This window comes from Dermacentor silvarum, chromosome 2 (genome assembly GCF_013339745.2).
Source record: "Dermacentor silvarum isolate Dsil-2018 chromosome 2, BIME_Dsil_1.4, whole genome shotgun sequence".
Taxonomy (NCBI): Eukaryota; Metazoa; Arthropoda; class Arachnida; order Ixodida; family Ixodidae; genus Dermacentor; species Dermacentor silvarum.
The window spans coordinates 236,210,361-236,223,644 of NC_051155.1; the positions used below are offsets into that span (position 1 = coordinate 236,210,361).

The window sequence follows — 13,284 nt, forward strand, 5'->3', positions numbered from 1 at the left end:
GCCACGAGGAACACCAAGATGGCCTTGCCCAGCCTTCTCAACTACTATGCCAATTCCCCCTCCTTGAGAAAAAGAGGTCTCGAATGGATCTGTCCATGTGCACACAGAGCTCCTCCAAATAGCGTTGGCAGAAGGAAATGATGCACACGGTTGAAATTAAGCCTTGTTCAGGAAAGGATAAGAAAATGACAAGCGAGCCAGCTACTATGCTGAGTGACGTTACCACATGGATAAAAAAAAATACCTCAGCTCCCTTCTTGCTTGCTTTTCTCTTGTCTGCTTTAATCACTGCAACCATGTTTCTGAAGATCTCTCGGGCCCATGTTTACAAAAATTTTCTTACATAATTGTTGACCACAATCAGTCATTGCCACGCTGATTGCATCATTATCACAGCAACCACTAACATCAATGGTGTGTGACCAAGTGCTGTCCAACAAGATGCTCTTATGTAAGAGAAGTTTTGCAAATATGAGCCCTGTTTTCCAGTGTGTCCTATGTGGAAAACCTAATAAACTATTGCATTTATGATTACTGCAATGAATGAGCTATGGTCCCTGCGCATGTGCCAGTGTGCCACTTAGATCGACTGCACAAAGATGTCTGTATGTGCATTGGAAAGCAGCACGATAAAGAGAATATATCTTATTGTTGTCTGCCACTGCTTTTCTTGCCAATTACTGCCGCTGATTATTTGATTGCGAGTCATGTGATGTGCTCAGTGTACATTTTCTTTTTTCACAACAAACTTTCAGTCACTAGTTCAACGCCGCGTTAATCATTTCACTTTCACCGCATATTTTCTCTTTTTCTTGCCCTGCCCGCAACCATGACTTATGCGGCTCTTGCTGCCCTTCTAACCTTGCTTCAACATGCCTTCTACCTTTCCCAGCATATATGTATGATCCTTTGCATAAAAAAAAAAAAACCCTACTTTGCTGTGGCAGCAAAACAAGGAAAGAAAGGCAGCAACTGTGGTGTCATACAGGAAGGATAAAGGTGCATCACCACATACTGAAACCAAGTGAGAGAATGCGATTGGTAAAGCCAGGCTATGTATTTTAAGTGTGCTCTTCTACACGTAAGTGAAGCTCTGCACCATTACACACATTTGAAAAGGCACAGCTACCCTCAGTGTAATGAGACCTGCCATAGCAAAAAAGCAAAGCTGATACTCAGATTTACTTCAAGTGCTATTCAGAGAACACGAGCAGTCTTGTGTTTCTAGCATTCACCAAAGAATGTAAAAATGACCGAATTGTTAAGCGAAGATTCTAGTAAAAATTTCCTGTAACGCAGTAATTTTGCTGCTCCTGTTAGTCATGGTCAAGCTTTTATATTCTAGTATAGTTTGGAACATAAAGTCCCGTACAGTGTTCCATGACTAAAACACGATAACCTGAGTGCACAACTTTCACTACATTATGCTCTGCAGTGCAGACAGCTGCTTTGAAAGAAAGTGAAAAGCATGTAATGAGCAGCCCGATCTTGAAACCTCGTCACATTCAGCTAACCATGGGTATAAATATTACGTCCAGCACACCAACACAATGCACGGAATACAGCAAAAGTCATGCACTGCCATCAATTGCTACACTTTATTTGTTGATGAATGTGCACTTCTGCTAAATATTTTGCCAGCAGTCTTTGCTTAGTTCCCTTTAAATTACTGTACAGTGTTTCATTTCGTTCTACACTGTCTCTCTTTTGTTTCTAAACATTTGCCTCACAAAAGAATGCTGAGCTCTAAATAGAATGCTAAATATTCAAGACTGTCCCATTGGAATATACACATTTAGCAATGGTATAGCAAACTATATTCAACTATAGCTCACTGTGCAATCAGACTAAACTGAGGCAACTCGGTTAACGCCAGTTGTTTCATTCAAGCGGTGCTGAGTACTCTGGTAACAGCCACGGGTTGGCCATTCTGGTTTATATACAGTTATTGTATAACATAGTGTGACAAGTCACTGTCTGCTGCAACAAAGAGTCTAGCTAGTTGGTGAAAATGTTATATATGCTCATCAGCAGAAACTACTCAAACACTATTCTCAGTGAATTAATCGTAGCAAAATCAGTAGCAAGTAGCATGCCTTTTGTGCACAGAAAACACATAAGTGAAAGAAAGGGAAGCAGTGATAAGTAAGAAAGTTGTTTTTCAGAAAGACAGCATGCTCACCTTATCCCCAGCTTCCTCCTGCATCACACTCAGTTTTGCAGGCTTTGGTATGAAACAAAGACATGCTCATTCTTAAATGCAGCACGAAACAAAGTATCTCAAAAGTCTAGGCTAATTGCTACAAGCATGCAATTTGCAACGAGTTAATGCGTCAAACATATCTGCCATCGCAGCAACAAGAAACGCAGCTAGGCACTGGCAATTAGCATTAGAAAAGATCACTAATCAAATGCGATAAGGATGCACTTTAGTCCCCCAAGCATTCGAGGGGTTAGTTCGACCCCCTAAGCACACAAATATGGTAACTCATGCCTCATGCAACATGCTGGGGCATCTGCATTTTCAACATTTAAACAGCCGTACATTTAACCCCAGTTGAGGAAACACATCTTTAGCATAGTAGTTGCACAGTACACTACTATCAAAAGCCCATGACAAAAATGCATGAAAGACCTTCTTTTAAGTGAGAACTGTTCTAAAACTGTTGTAACCTGTTCAATGTAAACCTAACTGGAGTTAACAGTATCCTGACTGTTTAGTTAAAGTACCATATTAAGTGTTGTGTCAAAAAGGAAACCATGGTATAAATTGCTTTTTCAGCTAAACTGCAGGTACGTTTGTGCTCAAGTTTCACATGCGTGTGGCACTTCATGGTGCATTTTTTTTTTTTTTTTTGCTATCATGCTTGGATGCAGTACTCGTCTGTTTTTTTGTTTTTTGTTTTTTCAGATTAATCCAGAGGCACACATTGTCTGTGACATTGCTGCACGAAAAATTTAGATTTTCTCAGCAGAAGAAATGGTGACACTGTCTGCCACCATGAGGTTAAGTTAAACTGCTTCACCTATTCCTTCCTGCTTCTCCATAGCAGGCATTTAGACCCAATAGGACAAATGATACCACTGTACCTCCAACAGGGATTACTTTCTCAGTCTAGTATTACTGAAGACAGCACAAACTTCTGATTTAGTGTTTATATCATACAAGCATGATATAAAATAGAATGCACCGTGAAATTCCACCTCTATGCAAAACTTCAGCCAAAATTACCCATTAGTTTATGTGGAAGAACCATTTTATGCTGCACACCCTTACCAACAGAACATTTAATATGTAGTAATGACTACTGCCTACAAAGATTATGTCACCTCCAAGCATCAAGCACTGTACATTTGCATGCACTATGCTTCTCCTGACAACATCATGCACAAGGCTTAAAGGGAAAGTAAAGTCAAATGTTAGTCATAGCCCATAGAAGTCCATGCAGTGTCATGCAACTTTTTAAATGACATTGAACTTTGAAGGACAAACTTTGAAACGACACCACAATAATGATCACATGTCTTTCTGTAATATTGGCCATTCCTTCTAATAAGCAATAAGTTCAAGAGAAGTGTTTTCGAAAGGTTGTTACATCATCATTACAAAGGAGCCTTTTAGCAATATTTGTTGTGAGCTACTAATTGCCAAGTCAGGGTGGCAAATTGGCTCTATTGAAAGTCGGCAATCTGTAACGAAGCACACACTGTTAATTCAACCTTGATTTTTGAAAACTGTGTTTCAACAAACAAGCTCTCTTTATTCATTACAGAGTGATTAAGCATTGTATCTTTATCTTCGTTAATTAACAATTATTTCTAGTCCAACTAGTTACTTCAGAGTAAAAAGTCTGATTTAAGATACATCAGCTCTTTGAAATAGGAATGTTCACACCACTGTGAGCAGGGCTAAGTGGGGTCTAGAGGTGGAAAAATAAATTACCTTCTATATGGCCACAGAGCATCAAAGCCTGAGAAGCAATGGTTTAAGACAACCTTTAAGGTTGGCATATAGTAATGCTACAGTAAAATGATCTCAGCCTTCTCTCTAAAAATATTCAAACAAGCTAACTCTATTCAATGTACGGAAGAGAAAAAAAAAAGAAAGAAAGTCACTTAGCTTTTGCTCTGACTGATATTAAATTTCTTCCATTATCCTTAAAGCTATGAGACAATCAAAACAGTTTGAAGTCTAGACATAGAAGCATGTACCGTGATCTCACAAGTCTTTGATTAAAGGGACACGAAAGAGAAAACTGTTTTAGCTGTATTAGTAAATCACCCTTCCACAACAAAAAAGCCACTCTTACTGCAAGCGAGGGCTTGCTAAGCCAGAAAAGATGCAAAAACTAAAGACAGGTGGCGACACCACCTTAAACTTCCCACACCAGCCTGCCGTGACATCACAGATTTGGACAGCGTCTGGTTCAGTCCAGTTAACTTTTTATCGATAACGATTGTATTTTAGCAGAGCCAAAAACCAAATTTCGCAAGTTTCAAGAACTCTACTGCACCACAACATGCAAAATACGAGAAAACATATTGACATCCGTGACGTCACACAGACGTACAGGCTCTGTGGTTTCGGCATGCAATGAAAAAAATAATACTTTGACCTTAATTTTCTCTTTTAATAATCAACCTGTTACCACAATATTAACAAAAATACAATTGTGAAAGAATACTTTATCAGTCTAAACTGATTTAGTGTTTCTTTTTAGCATCCCTTTAAACAATAAACGCATAACAAATAGGCAACAGCAAGTACAAATGAATTCGTGCAAGGTCAGCAAAATCTGAAGGAGGTGGTATGGAACAAGACATTTCATGCCTGGTAGTCTAGTGCAGTTCATAATAGAGAGTCTTAGAATAGGGGCCCAGTAGTTTAGGACCCCAAAGAGCTTTGCGGCATGCAGGAGTGAAGAGTTGTAGAATAGGGCTTTGCGTTTGCGAATAGCGTCTTGCACTTGCAGCGCCACTACAGTGTCAAAGAAAAACTATTATAAATATTAAAATAAACTATACCATTTTATGATAAGAAGAGTAATTTTTACTTGTGTGGTTTTGCGTTTAATTACAATTGAGACATTATTGTATCAGCAGCAAGCGATTTGTTGCGCTTAATTTTGAGTAACCAACTTTACGTGCCTTCACCAGCCAAGCTAATCCACGTTAGGCCTACAAGCCATGAGATCGACAATCGAATTCAGAATAAGCGGTGTCTAATGAATCAATCTTCATTACACACGTTAGTTGAGAGAAAGCGATAACTGCAGTCACTTCTCCTAGCTTACAAACTTCACGCGTTACCACGAATCGAGCCCAATTTGGGTGCTCTGTTAGAGCCATCGCTTCGATGGGTGCCGCCATGTTTGTTGACGCAAAGCTTTTGGGGCAGCTTTTCAGGCTCCCGCTAAATCAGCAAAATTGCGTAACCAACGCAAAACCCAAACGCAGTTTGCATCTCGCGTATTTTTCACGATATTTCTTTGGGGCCCCAAACGTTCTAAAACTCTCTAATATGCAGAAAAGCTGGAGGCATCTTTTGTGATATCCATTATGTGGAGAATCAGACTGGTGTATTGTTAGAACAAAAATTTTTGTTAATGACATTGCTTGAGTGTTCCTTTTGCTGCTTATTTTTTGTGCTACGAGTTATTCCTAACAGTAGAGATATTCTATGCCATATATCTCATTCTGAACTACCTATCTGGAATATGTTTGTTTCTGCTAATGATGCACTCATTGATTTATTTGATTAGTATTTGTACCTTACAAGGTACGGGTCCTGTCACGCTAAATCTTCGAGCCTTTACTTTAGCGTGTGTCCTAGACATCTGTAACTGCTGATGTCAAATAAGATTGACTTGATTTGAAATAACAGACATAATGTGAAGCGAAGCAGGTGTCATTTCAAACATCACCTTATGTTTTCTTTTTTACTCAGTTTGAGTTTACAATGGAAGTAATTGAATTATCCTGACATATGTAGCAAGAGATATTAAATACTGACAGTGCAGGTAGCTTTCCTGACTAGCCATGGCAGTGCGTTACAGGCACCAATCTATAAAAAATGAGCCAGAACACATCAAACCTTCATTTCGAATTCTTCCTGTTCGGCTTCCTTCATCTTGTCTTCCTCTCGCTTCTTCTTGGTGTGTTCAGGCATGACGTCATCGAGAACTTTCAGTTCTCGTTGAGTGAAGATGAAGTCCAGCAACTTCCGCACACCAATCATGACCACGAGCTGGAAGGCAGGGCAGAAACATGTCATATAAAATGTTGCAAACTAACCAATTTATTGGTTAATTAATTAATTTATTAATTAATCTATTTATTTATTCACAGATACTGCAATTCAACTATGTTTTCAAAATAAAGGGTCCAATCAAAATCGCAAACTCTGCAGACAGTGTTTGAAAAAGAAGACAGGTCGTTTGACCACGAAATGAGATGTGAGAAGGACTGCATCAAAAAGAAAGCAATAGATAGAAGTTGCAGAAAATAATAAACATTCCCCCTCCACTCAAAATAAAACTTCACCGCAATGTATCTAGTATAGCCGCAAAGCCACACCGTGCAGCAGCAAAAGCTGTGATGACTCAACATAAAAAAACAAAATGGTTTCTGGAGCATTGCTATGTGCCAAAAAATTTTTTTATCCCTAAGATATTAAAGTTGTCGTATGCTATTATTTGTGCAGATTATACACATAAATTTTCCCCCTACCCCACTTTTTTTTTACGTGTAGTAATGATATGTAGGGTTGTTATATACAGCAGAAGGATTTACACATGAAAAAATCGTACGAGTGGCACAGCATTGTCTCAGTGAAAGGTGCTCTATGAGAAGCACAGTACAGTACAGCGGTGCTTACCATGAGAGGGAATGCGATGGAAGATGGCTTGTACGACTTGATGAGCCAGAGGCAGACGAGACAAGTGAGCTGTATGAGCGTGAACAGGTGCACTCGCATGGTGGGAACATGCCGCAGGAACATGTAGTCGGGCTGGTACTTTTGTGGCATGAACATGATCAGTATGCGGTCGAAGAACTGCACGAAATAGATGCACACACAAACTCACATAGGTGGCACCCCCTCCCCCAACACACACAGATCACATGGATGCATTTCCTACGCCCCTAAATTTGGATAAATTAAAGCCTGCTTAAGTTCGACAAAGTGTGCAGTTTCTAAGCTTCCGAAGTTTTACTGCTGTTGACATAATTTTCCATTACACACCAACAATTATCTTCATTTCACTGTGGACTTCTATCCTTTGGTGCTATAAGCCTGGCAAATTCCTATTAGTAATGCTTATGCATGCATAACTTTCGTAGAACAAAGTCAACGTGTGCAGCCCAGTAATGAAAGAAAGTTCACTTTAATATTATACGATTACTGTAGTGTGACAAAAGCAAAGTCGACTTCCGTTAATTCAATCCTGATGGGACTGACGAAACCGTTTGAATTATACGGCGGTCGAATTAAACAAACAGCAGAAGAAAGCGGCGAAACATGCCATTAATTCACTTGATAATATTTGCCTTTAAAGTTAGCTTCGCCACAAAACAGCTGTGTTATGTGGTGAAGCATACCAAGCGGGGAAAGATGCCACTGTAACAGGAATGGCACGTGTTCCTTAATTTACACAGGCACACGCGCCGTCTCTGGTTACAGTACGAGCACCGAGAAGCCTAACAGGTTTACCGGCAGGCCTTCATATTTTTAAAAGGACCCCCCACTCTTTTGTTGGCTTTAAATGTCTCCTCGACTTTCAGTGTTTTTTTCATCTTACCACCTTCCTTCTTGCTAGCTTTCCCAAAACACAGTTGGTTTTTATCCGCTTCTCAATGCACGGCATGTGCGCATAATTAAGAAACGTGTACTAGGCCCCGTTAACGGTCTCATATACGAGACACGCATGGCAGGCGAAACGAGAGCTCAAATCGCCACAACGTCAGAAATAGCTCTGAATAAATGGTTGCCAGAGTGCATATTAAGCGTCTAGATGCTCGTACTGTGACTGGAGATGGAGCGTGCGCGCCTCTATAATTAAAAAGCACGTACTATGACCCGTGATAGTGACCCAATTCCATTCTCAATAACCTTCACCGCATAACACGGCTGTATTGCGGCGAAGCTGACCAGTTTAGTTCGTATTATGCTTGCGAAGGCCAATTTTGAGATAGAAATAGCGAAAGTTCGGGCCGACAGAAATGTATGTATGGGCACCGGCCGGTATTAAATTTCCCTTTCAATCTCTGGTCCATTTCCTTGCAATAAAAATAAGGCAAACTGGAAAGTAAAGTACCTGTGAGCCTTTGAGAGATGACACTCCCATGTAGAGGAAAACACCATATAATACAGCCATAGGAATACGCTGCAAAGACAGAAAATGACATGAACATTCTGCTTCAACTACGTAATGCTATTTGCTCAAGTTTCAGTGCAACTAAATACTCAAACTCTTACATACACCTTTTGTTCAAACATAACGACAGCTCCAGCTTGGTAAGCAGCACAATAAAATAAAATTTGGCAAAGCTTTCTGTTCTTTAACAGCTAATAAAGGTTAAGCACAGATGACCACTCATAACCTAATACTAATGCCTCTTACTCTCTGCCCACACAGCAGCCAGTTTTAGATGAACACAAAGCCAGAAACTGAGCACTGATTCCAGCTCAGATAATATATGAATGCCGGCAAACTGGACTCTCTTTGGTAAATGACTATTTGGTGCTTAATACAGGCAACCTTTTGCGTAAAATTAATTATAGGTTTTTGCTGTAGCCTGGTACATAAAATATTTGTGTTATGAGTTTTTTTTTTGAAACCAAGGTGCATAGCTGACAGCATTTTCAACAGCTTCGGCTGCATGTACCAACTCAAGTGTGTGAGCAAGTGCAGCAAGACAGTTAAGCATTTTAAAGCAAATAGCTTTCTTTGGCTCTTTCAACCGTTTTCGTGGTTGGTCAGAGGTCTATGAAAGTCAGAGGTCTGGAAAGGTCAGTGACTGGACTCGGCAAGGAAAACATTCATTTGCTCCTTCACTCTCTCTATCTCTCTCTCACACGCTCTTGCTCACTCTCATTCCTTCGTTTGTTCGGTCACTTGCTCGTTCGTTCATTCTATTCGCTTGCATTGACGATCATCATCAATGATTTCTGCACAATTTTTTTTTTTTTTACCGAAGTCATGGCCTCACACTTCGTGACAGCGTAGGTATGTTTAATTGGCTAAATACATGAATGTAGCTTGCCATTACAAAGGAGGTAAATGCATACCTTGAGAACAGGAGTGAAGAATACTGAGAGGCCAACCAGAAGAAAGATAAACACCTGGGTCAGCCTTTGCTCTCTGCAATGAGAATAAAAATATTACATGATTTTCTCCTTCACTATCAAAAAAGAAAAAGATTTCTAGCACATCACATTACAGCTCCGAAAGGTGAAATGGCTGAACTCACAACTGTTGACAGGAGATTGGCAGCTAGACTTACATCTCCTTAACATGACTGATTAATGGACGCCTAAAGGGCAAGTCTGGGGCATAAATAAGATGATAGCATGAAGCTTCGGGTATGCTGATGTAGCTAAGAATCGGCATAAAAGAATATGCATGTGGCTGTCGCTCTAACAAAACAAAATTAGCTGAATATTATGTTTGAAATGAATGCAGAAGTAGAGGATCATAGTTTTTAGGAAGGAAGAAAATAAGAAAGAAATATCATGATTGGTTACTCAGTGATAATAATAAGTCACGCAGAGTGCTGCATTACTTCCTTAACAAGAGAAAGTCTCTTCAAGACCCTGGTTGTTGCCTGAAAGGCACTCACTGACACTAACCTGAAGTAGGATGTACAATCACATTCAATATGTGCTGTAACACAGTGCCTGTGGTCAAAAGGGGCTCCAAGACAGTAGTGCTGTGCTGACATATAAAAAACTGGTTTATTAAACACCAGTAATTTGAATGGAGTTTAGTTCTCCAAACTTTTTTGTTTGTCAGCGCTGCATTGCAGCTTTGGGGTCCCTTTGACCACAGACACCATGTTGCAGCTCTTATTGAACGTGACTGTATACTCTAAAGAGGGGCAAAACACATTTTGAAGACAGCATGCAGGAGGGAGTCCACAATCTTGCATAAATTATAGCTTGCTATGTCCTGCAGCTTTCAAAGCCCTATGTAGCCAACAAAAGTAGCCAACTGCATGATTGGCTTCTTTTGGGCTATAATACCCATCTGTTTTGGCTATGTCACTCTGCACCATCTGGCAACACTGCCATAGATGCCAGCCATTGGGAGACTGTTCATGATCATGAGTTACTTCTGAGTGAAAGCTCTTGCATGCTTGTTCACCCCTCCAATCTTCTAGCAAATGAGGAAGTGGCAATCGCTAAAGGAACACCAAAGAGAAAGAGAACTTTAGCTGTATTAGTAAGTCGCCCTTCTACAATGCCAAAATGTGACACTCTTATCGGGGGAGGAGGTCTCATAAGCCAGAAAAGACAAAAAATAAAGACAGCTGGCAACACTGTCTTGAAGTTCCCGCACCAGCACATCGTGACATCATAAATTTTGACGGCTGCTCCCACTTTGTTAATTTCTTATTGGCAAAGATGGATAATATTGTATTCTAAAAGCACCTAAGGCTGAACTAGTTTTGAGAGGTTTAACTAAGCCACAATGGCCCAGATACGAAAAAAGCTTTTTTTTTTATATATCTGGGCCATAGAAACATCACAGTGACGTACTGGCACTAAAGCTTTGGCATGAACTGAAATGAAAAAAAAAAAAAAAAACAAATAAAAAATTTAACTTGCGCCTTCTGTTTCTATTTTAATAATGAAACTATTACTGCGAAATTATTCAAAACATCATTTGAACGAATACTTTATCAGTGTGAATTGATTTTGTATTTTCCTTTGTGTTCCCCTTTACCATGTTCTGCCAGTCACGTCACCGCTCCTGTATTTCTCTGCAGCACCTTCCTGAGGAAGGTTGACCATAATTCCACCGCAGAAAGAAAAAAAAGAGTATGAAAGGAGCAGTAGACAAGGCATTGGCTATCGGTGCTGAAAGGAAATTCTTTGTTGAAGAGGAAATGGGAAAATAAATACTGTGCATTTATATCTTTATTATTATTACGCCTTTTTTAAAATTTCGTCTGCAAATATTTCCAATGAAAGACATCACACTCCCTCACTCTAATGTGTTGTCAGTTTTGAAGTTTTGAAGAAAAGTTGTTGCAGGGCCCCCTTAAGAAAGCAAATTAACTTGAGTATAAGATTGAATTCAAGCTAAAGGCTTTGCCATGCTGAAGACAAAATATATTTGCCATCACTAAGCAGGAATAAACATTTCCTCGTGCATTCCTGCATGTTATGCTGTGCAGAAATTGAAAAGCAATCAGCAGACAATGTCGAGATAGATATATCTTTGTTATTTCAACAATTAGGCAAAAAACAACATGAAATTATTAATGATGGCTCCCACATTAAGGAACAATAATTTGTGTTTGCCAATCATCGTTAACCTTTGTACTGCATCATGCTATGGCACATGCTGCAGAATGTCAATCCGTCACAATTCTTCTTAAGTTCGATGCCCCCCCCCCCCCCCCCCACTTTCTTTTCTGTGGATAGTGGCCGAGTAAACTGGGCCGATCCCAGAAACAGTGTTATCAAAGTCACAGCACCCACACGTGCACCTCATAGCAGTAATCAATAAGCGTGCCCAGCAGCGTATCTCAGCATGTCTACTGGGAAGTTATTGATTGATTTTAATAATCATCCTCCAATGGTTTCTTCCCAATTTTTTTCATTACTCTTCCGTTTTCCACTGTCATACATGGCAAGAACAGCATGCAATGGTGTGCACATGCCAATCGCGCTATATGCTAGCTCCCAGTGAAAACAATGTGTGGTCCTGTGCTTGAGGCAGTACAGTGAGAGGCTAGCAGAATGAATTGGGAAATGAATCCTTACAAAAGCTGGTTATAAGCTTCCTCATGAGCAGTCTGCAAAATTCATCTCACCTTACACCCAGGAACTGTGGCTTCTCTCCTGGTGCTGATGATTCCGATTCCATTCGAAGAGAGTTAACGTGAGTCATGGCCAGCACTGTGGCTGCGACGAACCAGGGCAGCCCAAGAACGGAGCAGACGGCAATCAGGACGCTCAACACCAAGAGGTCGAGATGGTAGCCGCAACCTTTCTGTTGGGGGCAGAACACAATGGGGGCACCCAAGAGGCACAGTGTTACTTCCAATGTCAAAGCTGTAAACAAAAATGAGTCGGCACACAAGCTTCTCTATGCCTGCTTGCTATAAGAATGCTTCGCATCACTGCTTTAATAGTGCTTACATGCAGATACTATACAGATTGCAATACGACTGCACAAACATTTACTTAAATTTACTTAAGGAGGCACTGAAATCGACATTCTGGCTTTAATTAACTTTTCTGCTTGAAATGATTTAAATGTCACAGCTAATCTTGTTAATCTTGTGGAAGATTGTAGAATCCACAAAATTGTGCCACATTATTTACTACAAGCTTTCTCTACTGAGCGACTCCGAGTTCAGTTTCCTGAAGTCATGTCTCCATGACACATCATGAACATAGAGTAGCATGTACACGAAAATGGCAGCAGGCCTGATGTTGATCATGAAACTTTTATGAATGGACACATTACTTTCTGCTGACCCACAAGTCATGATAGCTACATTTTCATGTCCCATGCATGTCATGACAACCAATATGGCAAGTAACAAAACAGTGCTGTACCTGCTTTGTTATGTTATGTTTGACAATCCAGTAAACTGAAATGCGGTTTAAAAAACAGCTGTCCTTATTAAGTGGTTGTGCACTAATAATTCCTTCAATTTAATTTGCTGTATTCTAAAGAAAAGAATGCAGTCAAGCATGATCCTTTATATATACCTCCTAAATCATGACTGGCTTACTTACAGGAGTTCTAGCATGGCTTTGTTGACCTTCCTGATTTTTGGCAATGCCTCCTGTGGCATTTCTAATTAAAAATGTTTTTTTTTTCTTAGGAACTGCAAATAGACACTGCCTGGTTTATTTATTTTCCATAAAACAAGTGGTTACTAATTGGAGAAAGTGCTTTTGAAGTTTTTTCACACATTTCAGGATCTATACCATATCCTCTCAGTTTCAATCACTAATGCTTGAAGTACCCACAGCCAGCATCTAAACATTTAGTGACGTCTTGTTTCCCCTATACCATATCGTGCGCAAAACCTAACTTCGTT

At 39.9% G+C, this 13,284-nt stretch overlaps 1 protein-coding gene across 12 annotated transcripts in view; it reads right to left on the minus strand.

The window, feature by feature from the left end:
• Positions 1-13,284, minus strand: part of LOC119442887 (electroneutral sodium bicarbonate exchanger 1-like) — a 215,272-nt gene that overhangs the window by 14,216 nt on the left and 187,772 nt on the right. For 10 of the 12 annotated variants that reach the window (XR_007465738.1, XM_037707936.2, XM_037707935.2 and 7 more), the window contains 6 exons: positions 12,043-12,221; positions 9,290-9,362; positions 8,316-8,384; positions 6,878-7,054; positions 6,095-6,247; positions 2,183-2,224 (listed from right to left, as the gene is read on the minus strand). Coding sequence is in view for 11 of the 12 variants with exons in the window: in XM_037707936.2 (XP_037563864.1) it covers positions 2,183-2,224; positions 6,095-6,247; positions 6,878-7,054; positions 8,316-8,384; positions 9,290-9,362; positions 12,043-12,221 (693 nt within the window). In the remaining variant the exon portion in view is untranslated. The remainder of the gene's footprint in view (positions 1-2,182; positions 2,225-6,094; positions 6,248-6,877; positions 7,055-8,315; positions 8,385-9,289; positions 9,363-12,042; positions 12,222-13,284) is intronic. The other 2 variants (XM_037707931.2, XM_037707932.2) reach the window with 2 other exon arrangements.